At 44.7% G+C, this 19,247-nt stretch overlaps 1 protein-coding gene and 1 long non-coding RNA gene across 2 annotated transcripts in view; one reads left to right on the forward strand and one right to left on the reverse strand.

Moving 5' to 3' along the window:
* LOC124400743 overlaps positions 1 to 19,007 on the forward strand; it is a 48,155-nt gene extending 29,148 nt beyond the window's left edge. Inside the window, exons 2-3 of the long non-coding RNA XR_006928430.1 lie at positions 9,418 to 9,665; positions 18,891 to 19,007. This is a non-coding gene — a long non-coding RNA (uncharacterized LOC124400743). The remainder of the gene's footprint in view (positions 1 to 9,417; positions 9,666 to 18,890) is intronic.
* On the reverse strand, positions 10,688 to 15,566 carry mycn (MYCN proto-oncogene, bHLH transcription factor). The gene is made up of 3 exons (XM_046872467.1): positions 15,170 to 15,566; positions 14,172 to 14,885; positions 10,688 to 12,539 (listed from the first exon to the last, which is right to left on the reverse strand). The coding sequence occupies exons 2-3, from the start codon at positions 14,863 to 14,865 to the stop codon at positions 11,866 to 11,868; spliced, it is 1,368 nt and encodes a 455-aa protein (XP_046728423.1). The 5' UTR covers positions 14,866 to 14,885; positions 15,170 to 15,566; the 3' UTR covers positions 10,688 to 11,865.
* Positions 19,008 to 19,247: the final 240 nt, after the last annotated feature.

Below are 19,247 nucleotides of genomic sequence, written 5' to 3' on the forward strand. Positions count from 1 at the left end.
CTTTCTCATAACTGCAAGCCCCAACTCAATTGTGGGCAACCTTAAATCTCCGTGGTGGCAAGAAAAACACTGACACTCGTATGATAGACTGCAGACACCCTGGAACTTTGATAAGCTAAGCTGCAGCGAGAGCTCACAAAGCCAAAACTGTTTTCTCTTCGGATATGTCTGCTTTAATGTAAGTGATCAAAACGCAAGTTATTGCAGGCTGAGTCGGTTCTCCATCACCACCTTGAATCCGGCATAATACACTCGGGGCTTTATTATTATGAACAATGAGTGTACTGTTAGCATGAGTCTGCAAGGGGGATAAACCTTTCGAAGTCACTTGTTTCTGTCGCTATCTGAAGAAAAACATTCTCTACAAAAAAAAAAAAAACGTTCCTCAGAACGGAACGGAAAGGAACGGTGGAGCATTGAGTCATGCCAGTGCTCCGGTGAAATTGATAAGAGGGTTAGGTTATGCAACGTTTGGCAACCCGTCGCAACGCTCCAATGACTTCGTTGCTGGAAGGTTGGTATGTGGAATCCCCAAAGGAAGGATAAGCCACTTCAAATCTGTGAGGTCAATTAATCAATGTGTAAATAATGAGTCCCCCCACACACACACACCAAACACACACCTACACACACACCTACACACACACACACACCACACACACACTCAGGCTAAGTCTTAGATAAAGTTAATCTCTGTCTTAAATTCTAATCTGAGCTGGTTTATGTGGATGGTCAGTTCCCACAGATGCCTCCATGTGTAAGATTTATGACCTTAGTCTCTGGAGAGGAGCAACATCTCACCAGGTTAATGACATGCTCAATTCTATGCTTGTTTCTTCAATGTCGATCAATCAGCGTGTTCTGACATTAATGTCATTTATTGATTAATTTAACGATTCGACCAGCCCAGGAATGTTTAAAGTTGTTTGTGTATGTGTGTGTGTGTGTGTGTGTGTGTGTGTGTGTGTGTGTGTGTGTGTTCAGCAGGGGGTCTTAACTCATTGCATAAGAATAAGCAAGCTCTCAGGAGAGAAGATGCTAACAGGCTAATCCTCAGCGGTGGAAAAGATACTTAAGAGAACTTTATGGCTGTTCAACTGCATTGTTATCATCTGGAGGAGATTTATGAGCTCTGACTGCAGCATTCCACTTGTGGATCTCCAGAAAGACCCACAAGTAAACAATTGATCCGCATTTCCAAACGGATCCCAGATCGAATAGAAGAGTTGATCATAATTGTTCGACACTCAGATTTCACTTTTGCTGTTAGAGGGCTGATCCCGGCTTCTCCGTTTTTTGAAGCGTGTTTCGAGATCTGTTTCGAGATCTTCTCCATTCAGGGTCTTCAAGGTACTTGGACAAATCCTGGTGTTCGGCTTTTTGTCTGTGTGGAGTGGAGGTCACAAATCCTGCTCTAAAGGTCAACTTTGAGATAACAAACACAATACAAAATGGCTTTAAAAGAGAAAGTTTATTGGGTCAATGGAGTTTCAGAAAAGCTGGTCAGATGTGAGGTTACATGTTTTTCTGGGACTCGTTTGTGCTTTCACAGTTTGTCAGCTCTCACTAGACTTTTTTACTGAGATTCTCCGAGCATTTCGTTGGCTGGAAACGCTGCAGTTGGATGAATAGTGTCAAACTAACTAACTAATTCAGACTCGCAAAGCAATAAAACCTCCCCCTGATTAAAAGGGTCCGGTGTGCCAGCTGGCTCAAGCGTACACAATTAACCCTAACGCATTTCATCTTTCATCTATAATGATGTGTAAGACTGCACACATCTCCTACACACACACAGCTGAACCTGGACGTGCCCTTTTTGACCCCCTGCCATTCTAAGGAAGTACGACAAAAAAGAACATTTAACCCAACGCTCCTGTTCGTCTGGCTGCCCTGGTACTTCTGCTTTTCATTTATCTCCTCCACCGTAACCCCATCACCACCACCACCACCCCTCCTCCTCTCCCTCGCTTCTGTTAGCCACAGGAAGTTGCTCACTTCCTCATTACAGCACATCAAATGCTGGCGGTGACCGTAAACCCGCCCCACTGCAACGCAACACATGCCTCTAATTCTGGCCCAGCTGCTAACATATGCCTCGTGTTTCAAAAAGCTGCATGAGCTTCAGTAAAAAAAAAAGTAGGGTTATAAACGTTGCCTTGCTCTAATATTACACACTTTACCTGTTTCTCCTCTTTTTTAGTAGTACTTCATTTGCTAATCTGGTGCCATGACCCAGTGGACACCATGAACGCCAGGACAGAGTGAGAGTGAAACAACGAACGAGGAAGAGTGGTACAGAACAGAGGAATGACTGATTCAGGGTGAGAGTGCGGAAGTGTGGTTTTATGGCTGGAGTCTGTGTGAAATGAGATGAGTGTGTCACTGAGTGTAGGTCTGGGATTGGTTATAACACACGCACACACACACACACACACACACACACACACACACACACACACACACACACACACTGTTCCACAGACAGAGCTACAGCAAATCAGGCAAATAAACCGTGACATTGATTTTTTCCATGTCTAATCAGCAGCCGAAATTTTCTTTTGTCATCACAGTCATCAAATCAATGTAATCACGGAGGGAAACATACTCCAATCTGATCAATGTCATCATGCATGAAGGGCAGCAATGGACGTGAAGTTCATGCTAATATGTAAGGAATTTATAACCGGTGAGCAACGGCTAGTTCCAGTGCACAGCACCTTGGATGGAGTGTCAGCAAAAACAAGACTGTAGGTAAAACCGCTAGAGAATCCACCATGAAAATTTCGGAGGTGTCTACATTTGTGTTTGTATAAAATACAAGGCGGTATCAAAATGTTTGGAGGCGGTGTAACTGGGCTTTTCACCACATCTGCGATTTCATCCTAAACAGCAAGTCAAAGCAAACATGAAATTCTGCATGAAACTGGGCAAGTCTGCCACAAAGACATTTGTCACAACGTCCACATACGGCAAAGCGGCAACGAGTCGTTAGAGGTGTTTTGAGTGCCCCCCACGCTTCAAGAGCGGAAGATCATCGCTGGAAGACGGCGACAGACAAGTAAGCTCAACGTCGAAGCAGTTCGTCAACCTGTGAATGATGAGCATCGGAGAACGATCCACATGATCTCACTTTCCGACACGGCAGATTTGGCTCTTGCGCTTTGACTTCGATGAAGATCCAGCTCGCTTGTTTTGACTACCGCAGAAGGTGGAAGACTTCCAGGAGACGTTCCTGTATTGCTGTGCAAGGGGACGGTGACTGTGTGTAAACGTACTTTAGATAAATAAAGTCTCGAAACTTGTTAATATCACCTCGTATTAACAATGGGTTTAGTGTCGAGTCCGTTATTGGCTGCCCTAAATGAAACTTATGTATCCACGCATAAATGTCGTGGTGTTCGTAAATTCACTCACTGTGTAATTGTTTGGGTTTCACTGAGTGCTGTATTGTTACACTGTTACGACACAGACGGCCAAAATTAACTAGCGTCAGCAGGAAACTGTTTTACCTCACTCAGAAAGGAGAAAACGAGTAGGGGAGGGGAATGGCTTCGGGCTTTACACAGTAGCAGTAATGGCGACTTTGTGACTGCCATCTATTTGAGTATTAAGGACTTGCACTAAGGTCGGCTTTGAAGTTGCTGCATAAATTCAGTCGGGGTCCTTGTTAAAAAATGGCTGCTCTAGCGTCCCTCCTGTGTGACCGGTGAGCGGCGTGGGACTGGCACAAATCAACGAAGCATTTTAAAGGGTGACATTCGAAAGCAGTTAACCAGTAACTCGGACCAATTAAATTCACGTTAGGTGAATGAATTCCTTTTATTTTACCTCGCCCCGAAGGGACAATGAATTTCTGACGAGACCGAACCCTCTGGGACCAGATGTGATGCGCAATTCAAAACAAATCCACCATCCATAAACATCTCCAAAAATCTCCATGAAGCTGTAACACGAATGATCAAGGTGATGAATAAATGAGGTGAACGGGAGTCGGGTGAATAGGAGGGGATGAAGGGATGAACAGGGGAGGTATTTAGAAAGGATTCGGACTAAAGCTCTCCAGGAGGGAGGGGGAAAGGGGGCGTGGCCAGATAAGCCCCCTTAGCCAAGTGCTCACTTCCCTTAGTCAGCTAGCACACAGGGGGGCCTCACAATGGAGCTATTCTGTGGGGAAAGCCCACCGCTGACCCTTGCGATTCCAGCAACATGGAGGCTGCAACAGGGGGCCCGAGTGGAGCGTCAAGCAATGTTAGACATGGCTAAAGATAAATGCAGTCCCAAGAGCTTGGGTCAAAGGTTAAAACGAGAGGCACATCAGGAACCGATTTGGACATATGAGATGTAGAGATGACAGAACGCCATTGTGAGCGACATTCTGAAAACAACCTGCTGATGATATGTTTCCAGGTAGCCAATGGAATGGCTTCCTGAACTTCCAGCTCTGGCTTGTATGGTCTGCTTTTCAAAGCAATTGGTTATGGTGTGTGTGTGTGTGTGTGTGTGTGTGTGTGTGTGTGTGTGTGTGTGTTTTACACACCTTCGTTATATGAGCTGACAGACAGAAGCCCTCTTCTCGTCTTACCTAAGAATTGCCTTAACATGGTACACCTGGACCTATCAGCACTCTTCTTGTCTTTCATCCTCCATCTAAAGTCCCTTGTGCTTTCTTTCTTTCTTTCTCTCCTTCTTTCTCAATGTTTTCAGCTGACGTATGTTCTACTTTTCCCTGAATATCTCATTTGGCCGTTCATGACTAAGTGCCCTTCCATGCACAGTTATCTTATTATAGATTTTAGTCACCAAAAGGCCTCTGCTTAAATCGCTGAAATCCTAGACAGCATCTAAGGTTTGCGTGGGATGTTAAGCGTGTGGTCCCATTTCTCCCGAGCGCGTCCCACAATGCCCCGGTGTGGTCGTTAAGCGATTGTGTTACTTCCAGCAGGTGAGCAACGTGCCTCGGTTTTCTCTTTGTGTTCCCTCCTTTTGTCAAATCGCACCCATTGTTCGCACGGAAAGACGCTGAAGAAAAATACCTTGTCGATCTTTTGAAGGTCGAGTGCTTCCAACGCCATTGTGGTTGTTCTTCTTTGATGTTATAAGTCCTAAATGATGAGGGGTAGAGAGGGCATTGGGGCCCTCAAAAACTTATAGATGGTGTCCAGTTTCTGAGGAGCTTCTGCAGGATCGTGTGTGAAGGGTGTTAAGTGTCAACTGCTTTCACCTGCACCAGGTCTTCTTACATCTTACATGTTTACCTTTAAAAGCATGTTTGTGTGAAGATCTTCGCCAGTGACTGCACCGATATGATTGGCTTCCTCGTGAGGCTCACCAAAGGTCAATCCCACAGTGTCTCCATTCACTCTTAGAACAAACTCCATCTTCTGGGAAGATGTTCCACTAGATTTTCTAGATCTCTAGCTCCGTGAAGATCTGCTCTGTGGAAGATCTTCTTTCTTGATCTTCTTTCCATAGGTTGGATGTGTGTGGAAGATCTTGCTTCAGCTTCTGACCCTATTGGGATTGATATGAATGAAACTCCAGACCTCCTCACTTCCTTACCTACATCGGTACCTGACCTTACTAAGTGGCTAAATGAGACATCAGAAATCTCCAAGAAGTCTAGAGGAACATCTTTCCAGAAGAGTGGAGCTGATTATAAAAATTAATGAACATGAAATATGTAATGGAAAATGCTTTTGGACACATGTTTAATATGTTAAAATCTTGTATATTCAGATTAAAGGTAAACTGTGTGTGTGTGTGTGTGTGTGTGTGTGTGTGTGTGTGTGTGTGTGTGTGTGTGTGATGTAATTGTAGTGCGATCTATCAGCTGGTCAGACAGGCCTGTAATCAGTATTCACTCCAGCAGCCCGCAGAATTACACACACACACACACACACACACACACACACACACACACACACACACACACAGACTCTCACACACACACAGACTCTCACACACACACACTCAGACATGTTCCTGTAGCTTTCCATTACACATTAAGCTTTCTTTCTTTCTTTCTTTCTTTCTTTCTTTCTTTCTTTCTTTCTTTCTTTCTTTCTTTCTTTTGATATTTTCTGTCCTTTTATCAACAAGAATTTGGTCCCTTTTAGTTTTCTTTCTTTTTTTGCCTTATTTCTTTCTTTCTATCTATCTATCTATCTATCTATCTATCTATCTATCTATCTATCTATCTATCTATCTATCTATCTATCTATCTATCTATCTATCTATCTGTCTGTCTGTCTGTCTGTCTGTCTGTCTGTCCTATTCTTTTGTTTATTTATTGATTTATTTATTCATTTTTCTTTCTTTCTTTCTTTCTTTCTTTCTTTCTTTCTTTCTTTCTTTCTTTCTTTCTTTCTTTCTTTCTTTCTTTCTTTCTTTACTCTAAGTTTCTGTCTGCTTGTCAATCTTCCTTCCCTCCTTCCTTCTTTTATTTATTTATTTATTTATTTATTTATTTATTTATTTATTTATTAATTTCTTGTTCATTGATGTGCATTTTTTTTATTTGCCCAATTCCTTCTGTACTTTTGTTATTTTTCCACTCATTTCCATTTTTCCATGCAGTGGAGAAACAGGATGTGTGGGGTGGGTTAGAGACTGATGTAGTGACAGAGCTGCTGACCATCACAGACCAGAACTTCAGTGCTTCTCCTCGGTACAGTATGATGGTGGTTAATGGAGCTGTAATGGAAAGCGGTGAAGTCGTGTGTTCAGGTCTGTGTTCAGGTTTGAAGCTGGTTTGTGGCCATTCTGTCTGTGAGTTTGGTTATAATTCATATGTAATGTAGAGGCGATGTGGATCTTCATGTTTACATGTCTAATCCTGTTCTTCTCAAAAACTCCATGTGCTCCAGATCATTAAGAGGCTTCCCTCTGAGATCTGCCCTCAATGTGTCTGAGGAACTGAGGAACTGTTCTGAGATCAAAAAGACACATAACTGTCTGAGGAGGACATGAGAACAATGCAGCCATGACCTTCAACCCCTCCACCAAGCGAGCGGGTCCTTCTACAGGCTGTCACTCTTTCTTTCTTTCTTTCTTTCTTTCTTTCTTTCTTTCTTTCTTTCTTTCTTTCTTTCTCTATCTATCTATCTATCTATCTATCTATCTATCTATCTATCTATCTATCTATCTATCTATCTATCTATCTAACATTTCTTTGATTCCATTTCATTTATTTGTCTACTTTTTTCTTTTGCTTTCTTTCTTTCTTTTCTGAGAAAAAAAGATGGAGAAAAAGAGAGAGAGAAAAGGGTGGAGAAAAAAAATGGGGAAAGGGATAGAGAAAGATGGAGATCATGTACCTTTGATTGGACACAGTGGACACCTCAATATTCCTGCAGGAGAGACATAAATCAGATCTAACATCTCTATACACATACACAACTTCCTGGTGTGTGTTCTTCACTCGGTTGGGAGTGTGAGTGAATGTGAGTGAATGTATGTGAGTGAATGTGAGTGAATGAATGAGTGTGAGAGCGAGAGAGAGAGAGAGAGAGAGAGAGAGAGAGAGAGAGAGAGAGAAAGAGTGAAAGAGCGAGATCATGTCTAACCATCTGTATGCTAATCACCAAACAATTGGGTAAACTTTGATCACCTATGACTTACACCTCTCTCTCTCTCTGCCTCTCTTTCCCTCTCTCTCCCTTTCTGTCCCTCTCTCTCCCTTTCTCTCAGTTCAGCCTGGGTTTCTCCTTTCAGCACCTGACGTGAGACAGATGGCAGCTTCAGTTCTGCCCGGTGCCCTGTTAGACGGGGCCTGGCATGCTATTGTTTGTGTGGCTCTGCTGCACGTGTGTGTGTGTGTGTGTGTGTGTGTGTGTGTGTGTGTGTGTGTGTGAGGATTAGCTGAGCTCTTAGAGAGCCTCTGGATTAAAAAGAGGCTGGACGCTTGTCTTCTCTCTTCCTCTTCATCCCTCACTTTCCATCACACTCACTCTCTGTTCCTGCGTCTTTCAATGACGGAACTTGTTTTCAATTTGGTTCAAAAAAGCAGCAGTTACTTACATCATTTCATTCGTTTGTAACAGCTGGATTCAGGTTCTGGAACTGACCCGGTTCTTGAGTAGAACAAACCAGTCGAGTACTTGTTGCTGCTGGTTTGAGTTTTTTCTTTAAAAAAAGATGGAGAGAATAATGGAGAAAGATAAAGTGGTAGAGAGAAAAATAGAAAAATGATGTAAAGAGAGGTAGAGAAAAGGTGATGAGAAAGATGGAGAATGGCAGAGAAAAGGGTTGAGAGAAAGATAGAGATAGGTAGAGACAATGATGGAGAGAATAATAAAGAGAAAAATGGAGAAGGGTAGACTGTTTTTGCATCTTCCACTTAGAAATTGTTGATCAATTTATTCTAAAAGTCAGCATTCGGGTTTGGGTTCTGGAACTGATCGGGTTCTTCAGTAGAACTAACAATCAGAGTAACTGTTGCTGCTGCTTTCAGGTCGTCCTGCAACTCATTTCTTTTGACAGCCAGCAAATGTTTGTAGGCACCTACCCATACGTTTCCTATGTAATATTGCTGAGCTCCACTCTTCTGGGAAGATGTCCCCCTAGTTTATGTGGAGCTTTGTGGGATTTCATTTAGCTACAAGGGCCTGCTAGAGTGCTCAAACACCTTTTGGATGAATTGGTACTCCACCCCAGAACACCAATTCATCCAAAAGGTGTTTGAGCACTCTAGCAGGCCACTCAAGATCTTCCACACACATCCAACCCTTGGAAAGTATATTTCCATGAAGCTGGCTTTGTGCACAGGGGCATTGTCATGCTGGAACAGGTTTAGGTTTTCTAGTTGAAGCGAAGGGAAATTTCATGCTCCTAAATTCGTCCCATACAATCATTTGTGGGAACGTTTTGGAGGAAAACCGGATATGGGTGGGAAAGTCGGGTGTCCCAATACTTTTGGCAAGATGTTGTGCAAAACCCCACTAATGAACTACGGAACAACTGCATTCTAATGGTTGTGTATCGTCGGGTATTCAAAGGTTGTTCGAAAACACACACACACACACACACACACACACACACACACACACGTTCTCTCTATACAGCTCTATTGCTGTAGTCGTGGTGATGGTATTGTCTTGGTCTCTGTCTTGTCTGGGTTTTTTTTCCATAACTAAGTGAGATAAGCCATCGGCCAGATGGTACAGTGGGGTCTCCTATGGCTACTGCATCCTACAGATCTCACACACACACACACACACACACACACACACACACAGGAAATCTCAGACTGTTATGTAATCATTCCATAGTCTACAGACTCTCCAAGGAGTTTATTTTCTAACTCGATTTCTCTCTTTTCTTCTCATTTGTTTCTCAATTTTCTGTCTCTTTCTTTCTCCCTCTTTTCTCCCCTTTCTGTTTCTTGTCTTTTATTTGTCCTTTCCTCTCTTTCAGCACGCTTTCATGCCATGTGGCCCAGAGTCACCAACTCTCTACTCCGACATTACACACCCCAGTCACGACAGCCTGGGCACAAAGGACAGAAAAGGACAGAACACACACACACACACACGCACGCTCACTCGCGCGCGTATACACACACACACACACACACACACACACGCAGAATAAAATGCGCTCTCGCTCCAAGTGCGCCACGCTGCAGCTGCTCCAGTTTCCATGGCGACCCTCCGAACAATGAGGTAAGGAGCGGCGTTTTGTGTGTGTGTGTGTGTGTGTGTGTGTGTGCAGAGCACGCTTCAATGTCGCCTCTTGGTGAGAGAGCGTGTGTGTGTGTGTGTTTGTGTTTTGTGTGTGCGCGCGCTCGCGCGAGTTCCTAGAAGTGCATCTGTGCATGCCCCTATACTTTTACAACCACTTTGTGGTGTGTGTGTGTGTGTGTGAGAGAGAGAGAGAGAGAGTGGGAGAAAAAGATGGAAAAAGGATAGAGAGAAAGAGAGAGGAGGAAGAAGAACACACTCACTGGAATTGGTAATAAGAGTGGAAAAGTGAATGAGGGTGAAAAAGATACACCAAGAAAACAAGATTATTGCTGTAATATAAATAAAATAAAAAAGATGAAGGAATGTAGAGAAAAAGGTGGAGAAGGATCAGGAAAAGGGAGAACGATGGAGAAAGATAGACACAAAGGCACTATGGACAGGTTGACTAAAGGGATGGAGAGAAAAATGGAGGGAAAGATGGAGAAATATAAAGAAGGGAAATGAGAAATAAAGAAATGGGTGTGGAGGAAGATGTAGAAAGGAATGTAGAGAAAGGTAGGGAAGATAAGAGAGGGATGGAGGGCGAGTGCTGTATATTTTCATAAACGTGTATCCTCATGAGAAATGATGTTGGATGAGATGTGCTGAGAAAGAGAGAGAATCATTTGGGAAAACGACTCATTCCACTCCCAAATTGAATCATTTTTGTTGACCTACATGGTGGACTGTATGTGATTCATATTAACCTCCTACATCCAGAGCAGTGGAGGTGGAGGAGTAGTACAGGAGGTGGTGGAGATACCTTTACCACCACCCAGTTTCCAACATAAGAGTTGTGGTGGAGGTGGTTGGTCATTTGGGGGGTGTGGAGATAGTGGAGGTGTTCAGATTGAGGTGTAGTGGAAATAGTGGAGGTGATGGACATAGCGATGATGGTGGTGCAGGAGGGAGAATGAGTGGAGGTGGAGATGTAAAAGTGAAAACACTCTGGAACACTCAGATTCTTTTCTTTCAAAAGCCTATTTATTTTTCCAAAATGAGGTATTTCAAAGTGCTATGAGTTGCAGCACTAAAATGTACGCTTAGAAAAAGAGAGAAAGGAGAACTTAGAAAAGAAAAGAAAAAATAAAAACACATTCCCATTGACCCAGTTCTACGAACCCGATAGGTACAAATATATATATAAAAAAAATAACAAAGGGATGAAAAACAAACAAATGATCAAAGTAAATGCAGATAGAGAGATTTCTGTACAAAAAGAAGAAGAAGAATCAACGTAAAGAGCGAAGAGATAAAACAAGATAGTGATATCTACTCAACTCATTTTCATACGAAAATATAAGTATCGATTTTTAGTATGTATCAGAAGCACACTAAAGCGTAAAGGGTACAAATTAGTAACGTGTCGTCGCGACGAACGAAAAGAGGAACGGTAGTAGAAAAAAAGGGGAAAAAATACGAAGTACATATTATATTACAAAAGTACCTCGTAAATCGAGGATCATACAGTACTCAATAACGCTATATAAACTTCCAGTCGAGTTCTTTTTCGTAGAAAAACCCAAAAAAAAAAACAGTTCTGTGTACAAAATGATAGAAAAAAAATCAAGGCAGACTGATAGATAGTGTTTTTGCTTAACAAGACATCAAGGTGCTCGGAGGTATATCTGGAGTATTAAGCACCAGAATGAGAGGTGTGTGTGTGTGTGTGTGTGTGTGTGTGTGTGTGTGTGTGTGGACTCCTGAACAATTTCCTGTTTTGTATAATTGCTATTTTTCGTGTCGTCTCTGCAGTGAAGTGAAGGCAAAGTGTGTGTGTGTGTTGTATTGCGTTCTCCTCGTCGAAACTTCCACATTCCTGAATCGCAGTCTTACGAAAGTCTGAGGGAGGAAGGGGGCTTCTGACGCAGAAAACCCCCCCTTCTAAAAAAAAAAAAAGAAGAAGAAATCAGAATGGAGGTCCATCCGTGGACTTTCTCTTTTCCGTGATGTGACTGGAATGACAAAAGTAAACCCGAAACATTCTAGACGTCCAAAAAATGTGCAAAGAAAGTGGCGGCAGTGAGGGTCCGTAAGTTTTTGGGGGTTGGGGGAAAGAGGGAAGGGGAGGAGGAGGAGAAGGAGACCGTCTGGCTAATCAGCTGACAGCCGTGAGTGCTCAAGGTTAGCGTGGAGCAGGCTAGCGAGTCCTTGCTTGCTCGAGGCGGCGGAGGAGGTGCTGCCGTTTTGCCTGGAGTTTGTCCTTTTCCTGCCGAAGCCGAAGCTGCTGAGCCTCGAGGGAGCTCACGTACTCCGCGGCCTTCTTCAGAATCAGCACTTTGGCCGCCTTGTCATTTTTCGCTAGCTCGGGCAGTTGGTCGCGCAGCGTCAGGAAGCTGGAGCGCAGGTCGTTGCGCCGTTGCCTCTCCAGGATGTTGTGGTTGCGGCGGCGCTCGTTATCCTCCGAGTCGGACCCCGAGCCGCTTTTCCTGAGCCGCTGAGCCGCAATCGACAAGCACAGACCTGGTTTCCGGGCCGAGTTTGTCGCGCTGCTCTCAGATCGGTGTTTTTTGCTCGGGGGAGCCGAGAGAAGGTCCGAGTCGTCAGAGTACGGCGAAGGTGCAGCATAGTTGTGCTGCTGCTGATGGATGGAAGCCGCCGCTGTCCTTTTTAAGATAAGCTCCTGGGGCCCCCGGGGCGCCCCCGCAGTCAGCCTGCTCGCTGGCGACGAGGACTGGGAGTTTTTACTAGAAGTGGATCGTCGCTTCTCGACCGTGACTACATCGATCTCTTCCTCATCCTCGTCCTCCTCTTCTTCTTCTTCTTCTTCGTCTTCTTCATCCTCTTCCTCGTCATCGTCGTCTACGTCATCGTCTGGAAGGAAAAGCACAAAGAGCGTTAAATATTTGAGCGGAAATTGAGGAAAAATTGTAACATGTCGGGACTTTGGTGCTACTTGTAACTTCTTTGCCTTTTCTATAGACTTCGGTTTGATTCAGAAGTTGCGAGTGTGTGGGTGTCGAGCTTTTTTTCTGCCGTTATTTTGTGAGCAGCCGGCCCAGGTGCAGAGACAGAACACTGAGAAGATGCGACACCCTCCAGGGCCACATTTATGAGATAATTGAGGTGATTATCAGCTAAGCCGGTCATGAAGTGTGTTTGCCATTATCTTGAATCTCATGGTCTCACACTTCAAACGTGCTCCGCAGGAACCCGTCTGCATGTGCGTGTGTGTGCGTGTGTGTGTGTGTGTGTGTGTGTGTGGTGAAACCAAGTCAGCTTTATGGAAAAGTAAAGAAGATCTTTCTTTCCTTCTCTCTTTTTTCTCCTGCTACTGCCAGAGGGTATGTTTTATTTTGGATGGGGGCGGGGAGAGAACGCTGGGGTAAAAAAAGAGGCAGCGCGAGTGCAGGAGTGTTGTAATCGCGAGTGGCGATTATTCGCGGGCTTTGGCCAAACCCTGAGACACGTGACTTGGAGCTGTTCCAGACGGACAGCTGAAGAAAGATCGCGCTCTTTCAAAGCTGTAAAGAGAGACGCCTGGTGTTTTTCCCCCTGTTATTATTATTCTGCAGCCTTCGGCAAGTCTCTCTGCCCGCCAAGTCGAGCCCACAGTGGTACACTCGCTTTCTCTTTCACACACACACACACACACACATATACACACACACACACACTACACCACCTTTATCCAGCCCACACGCCGGAACTCTGTGCCAGGTCTCACACTCACGTGAGAAGCCCGATGTAGGGATTTGCATATGAAACAACGGCTCCGTCTGGACAGGAAGTGCCTCATTGTATCGGGGCGATGCAAGTTGTCTTCAACGGACCACGTTCTCATAAAAACAGAGTCTCCTATCTTAGTACAAGTTCAACCAAGCTCCAACAATGGAGGTTCCTCCTTTCAGAGGTTCTACTTCAAGGAAGAAAAAAATCCTCACAAAAGATTCCCACACAAAAGGAGCTTCTCGAGCTGGTTGAATTATTTCAAGGCTTTTATTTTTGTTTTTATTGTTATTATTTTTATTAATATCTTCATTATTATTATTATTGTTGGTGTTTGTTATTATTATTAGTATTATTATTATCTTTATTATTATTATTGCCACCTAGTGGACACTTGGAAAGCCTGCGCGCTCTGAAACTCCGAGCCCACCGTCAGCACGAGCAGCAGCACCCGGTGACCCCCAGCAGTAATCCGGTCATGTGATCTCTCCAAATAAACACTAGAAGAAAGACCCCCTAAAACTGCGTCCTAATGTGATGGTCAAAATGCAAAACATTTTAGACCCGAATCTGGAAAAAAAGGGGCAGGATTTCACTTCTTTTTGTCTGATTTGTAGACAATGCACTGATGAAATCACGCACCAGCCTCGTTTATACGGTGAGTAAAAAGTGCTGGAACGCGCCCGTAGCACCAAAGCGGATTCGTATGATAATAATTATTATACATTTATTATTATTATTATTATTATCGATTATTATTATTATTATTGCGCTTACCGGAGTCGCTCGGGGTGTCGTCTGCGTGTCTGTCCACGTGAGCCAAGGATGCGCTCCTCGCCTGGTTTGCGCTCTGCCCCCCGTTCCTTTTGTGCATCGGGAAAGGGAAAACCACAGCAGGGTCCACGCACTCGGTCGCAGCCCGGTTCGTCTCGGGCGCCTTTAACGCGCTGCTTTTAAGTCCGGAAGCTCCAGAAGCGTTCGAAGTGGCGGTGGATGCGCCGGTGGTAGTGGAGATTGTGTTGTTGGTGGAGGTGGTGGTGGACGCGGATGATGCGGTCCGTCCGAGCTTCTCGCTGACGGCGCGCTCGAGCTTCTCGCGCGCCGAGAAGCCGCTCCACATGCAGTCCTGCAGGATGACCGGGTCGTCGAGCGCGCACGCGCCGAACAGGTCACTCTCCGGGGCGCGCCACGCTTCGTCGTCGGCGTCGTGTGGCGGCAGGAGGAGCAGCTCAGAGGCCCAGTCCAGCGGGTCGCCGAGCCCGAGGACGCCGCCCGGCAACGCGCGCTCGACCCCGTCATCGGCGCTCGCCAGAGCCGCGCGGCTCGGCGACAGCGGCGGGGTGGGCAGCAGCTCGAACTTTTTCCATATGTCCTCACCGGGGCCGCACAAGTAAAAATCATCCTCGTCCGGATAGAAACACGGCAGGAACGAGTCGAACTCCAGGTCGGAGTTTTTTATCACAGCTGGCATCTTCTGCTCTTTATAGCGAACTGAAAAAAATGGAGAGAAAGGAATAGAGTTATGTCTAGAATTTGGGCATATGCGCGTAATTGCGGTGTCCATCACGCAGAGCTGCAGATCTGCAGGTTCTGATGAAGTGAACTTCTAAGTCCTTCACTTTAACTGTCAGTTTATACCTCTTTATACAGGCTTTAACCTCTCTCTTTATCTCTCTAGCTCTCTCTCTCTCTCTCTCTCTCTCTCTCTCTCTCTCACACACACACACACCGCAAACCCCCCATGCCCAGATCCCTAAAAGAAGAGAGATTCCCACCTCTGCTGCCGTTGAGCGTGCGTCTGTATGCGCGCGCGCGATAAAGAGTGTGTGTGTGTGTGTGTGTGTGTGTGTGTGTGTGTTTTCTATTCGAAGGCAGACGCGGTGTTGGAGCGTCCGTGCCGCGCCTCCGTACTGCGCCCTGGTTGAGCGAGCCGCGCCGAGTGTGGTTCTGAGTGCGTTCTCTCCGACCGCGCACTTTTCACCGACACCCGGGCGCCGCCCACCAAGAGGGGGCGGGGCGAACGGGATTCGAAACCAATCCGGTGCGAGCCGTTTGATTTACAACCGCGTGCCCGCGCATGAAGCGGTTCCAAGCGCGGTGGAAAGAACGGATGATTCCGTACACGAAACATGGATAAGAACGTGGGTTCCTCCCCATTCCATTCTCTTATTGCCTCCTAAACGTGCATTAACGCGTATACACTCATATATAGATATACACACACACACACACACACACACACACACACACACACACACACGACTCCAAGCATCTCTTATTGTTAGGGTTCAGGAGTGAGATCATCACCAGGATCGGGGACGCGGTGCCTCCAAGTGGACAAGAAGCGCATTTCTTGCGCGTTTCTTCAAACAATCCTTAAATCCACCTCTAGAAAACACTAGGAGATTGAGATTTTCTTAAAAAAGAACTGGCATTGAGTCCATCAGGATTTTTTTAATAGACATAATTGTTTATACTGGTTAGTAGGACAACAAGGTCTTTTGATTATGATCCATTAAAGGATAATATCTTCTTAATGTTCTGCGTTGTTTGCTCATGTAGATCAGCTTTTGCCATTGAGTTCCTCCAGGTTCTGACCTCATATCGACATGACTGCACACTACAACCTCAAATTCCAAAAAGCTCCACTTTCAAGTTGATGTGTTGAAAGCAAAATGTTTGGTACCAAACAAAAGTGGTCCAAGATAAGACAAAGGCTGTCTGGTTAGACCTTAGAGAAAATCTCCTGTAGCACAAACTGCTGAAAATGTTAAAGCTGGCATGATCGATATCTGCAGAGAGGTCAGAGAGCCCATGCTGATCTCCGTACTCCACTCGAAGCACCTACTATGAACTTTAGGAGCAATAGAAGAACATGGTCTGGTCATGTGGACAGCTGGATGTGTGGGCGTGGCTTATCTGGGGAATAGCAATGACGTAAGGATATAGGTAATAGTATGGGTGATGTTCTGCTGGGTCCTGGTGTTCTTTTGATGTTTGTATGAGGTGGCAGAACCCCTGCAGATACACTTCTTCATAGTACCCTAATGAGAGCAACCTTTTTGAGTATGATAAAGTTCTCTGCACATCCATACTGCAGATTGTTCAGGAACATTCCGAGGAACATGACAACGGTACCTGAGGCTTTTTAGGATTTAAAGGATCTTCACCTCTTTAGAGGTCTTATGGAGTCCAGGCTTCAATGGATTTAAGGGGCACTAGGAGGAACTACACACTATTAGACAGGTGGTTTTAATGTTATGGCTGATCAGTGGACGTCTCCAGGCTGTTTTATTAAGTGCTCCTCAATTACACCAGGGTTCACCATATCATCATGGAGCCTGTGGGTTTGTGAGAAGAACGACTCCCAGAGAAACTCGCCGCATCCTGTTGGAAGTCACATTCAAGCAGAGTAGCCATGAGCTCACAGTGAATTATATAAGATCCTGACCTTCTGTTTGACCTGCTCACCCCAGTGCAGTGGGTTATGAGAGACTGGACCGTGGCACTGGGTAAAGCCTTCCAGTTTCTCCTAGTGCATACTGGGGTTAATGGTGGTGGAGGAGAAGGAGAAGGAGGAGGGTTTGATCAGTCCCTGAAGAGTCCATGACCCGGGTTAAGACAGAACTTCCTGTGTGAAAATGAGGGGGAGTGGGAAACCAGACTGCATGGTCCGGGAGTGTGTCTGGTTCTGTGTGTGTGTGTGTGTGTGTGTGTGTGTGTGTGTGTGTGTGTGTGTGTGTGTGTGTTTTGGCAGTGGCTCTCACTCTGGTAGACAGATGTGTAAATATGTAACAATTACAACAATCGTCACTACGTTTATTATTTTTTTAATCGAATCCCAAACCCTTTTAACTTAATATTGCTAGCTAGCTCTTACACCAGATTAGCTGTAGAGTGTGTTGAATGTTGTACCTGAATTTAAATCTCCACAAAATCCTGTGGAACATCTTCTCAGAAGAGTGAAGCTCATTAGGAGACTCGGTGTGTGGGATGGAATGTTCAAAAAGAGGCACATTACAATTTTATTTATGGTCAGGTGTCCACAAAATTCTGCCATTTATATATGTATACACACACACACACACACACACACACATACACACATACACACATACACAAAGAGAAAGTAGTCTCTTTTTGGTGAACATCTTTCCTGTTCCATGCTTTCATCATCAGAGCAGATTCCACAGTGGCACATCTTCCTAACAAACACACCCTCACACCAGCTACTTTTCTGCTCGGTTAGTGACCTCTGACCCCCGAATCCGACCCCCGGAGCAGCACCTAAATCCCCTGTACTTTCTCTTTATACATTCCTCGTATCTCTTTGTGATCTAGACACACGTAGAGCGATTTTTTTCTTCTTCTTCTCACCAGAACAGCACTTTACATTGCACAGAGTCACCAGGAGGAATTTCAGCTGCTTTGACAGGTTAATCCTTCGATATGGACAAATTCGGAAAAAAAATCTCCCAGACGTTTGTTTTGTTCTTTAACGTCCCCCAGGGGGCTTTTTGTCTTATGAGTTCAAACTCGACTTTTTCTCGTTGTGCTAAATATATCAAGGGGAGTTCGGTCATGTGACTGGGTCATGTGACTACCCAAGAAAATGTACATAAGGGTTAATATTAATGTCATTGGGTTCTTATCCGTGTTATTGCTATATCTGATAGCATCGTGTGTGTGTGTGTGTGTGTGTGTGTGTGTGTGTGTGTGTGTGTGTGTGTGTGTGTTGAACACTTATCCAGAAAAATTTTCATATAACCGTCTGCCTGAGGCCAACGCTGCAGTTCTGTGTATTTAACAGAATACCGGTATTCCATGCCAAAGCAGAAGTGTGTATGTGTGTGTGTGTGTGTGTGTGGTTCTTATTATCACATATGGTTTACGTTTGCATTTTGACAAAAGATAAAACGCTTTCGAAGACTCCCGTCTTTCCTCTTCATGTGGGAAATTCCACACTTCTAATTAACATAGGAAGAACATCCTGAATCCCGATTCCTCACCTGGAATACTTACTTCCACTATCATGTCGTGTGTTTCACCCCGAGGCCTTCAGTGATGTTCTACCTGAACCGATCCACCTCTTAATCCCATCATCATGACGCCACGTCTACAGAAATCATCCGTGTTATAGAGAAGCGCAGTAGAACAGAGCGAACCCTGATGTGTTCAGAAACCCAATGAACACAATTCAACATGTCTCCTTTCAATGGAGCCACAACTGCACCAAACCTTTTTAAATGAATGTTGACATTATTGGACACCTTCTAGAGGACCTCGGATTGAGCAACTCACAACCTGATTGGTTAAATGCTGTGAAATGTTTGGAAATAATGTTCATAGACCAAAAATATATGAATTCAGTGATTCTGAACCCTTTTCTGGCCCTGATGGCCTTCCACTGCTGGTGTATTGAATGTGTTAATTTAAATAAAACTCATCTTTACGTGCTTTTCTCTGCTTTCATGCTTTTCTTTTATTCTTTCCCAGGTTTCTGGTCTCAAACCCCAAGTCAAGGTGCTCACGTGACTTTCCTATATTTATTACTGACACTTACAGGAACAGATGCAGATTCCGTAACGTAGGTGGCGTCGATGAACGCACATGATGAAGGTAAATATTTGTGGAGGAGATAAAAGTGAACATTTCCTTCCATTCCTCTGCTCAAACATGAGCAAGCATCCTATAACGCTCAATTAATTCTTGCACCATGACTAACACCGTACTGTCTTCCCCGAGGGTCTGGTTTCTCTGCATTGGAACATACTGGAACCTTTTAGTTTCCACCAATAATGAGCTTCACTCTTCTGAAAAGATGTTCTACTAGATTTTGTGGAGATTTGTGAG

This window comes from Silurus meridionalis, chromosome 18 (assembly GCF_014805685.1).
Source record: "Silurus meridionalis isolate SWU-2019-XX chromosome 18, ASM1480568v1, whole genome shotgun sequence".
Classification (NCBI taxonomy): domain Eukaryota; kingdom Metazoa; phylum Chordata; class Actinopteri; order Siluriformes; family Siluridae; genus Silurus; species Silurus meridionalis.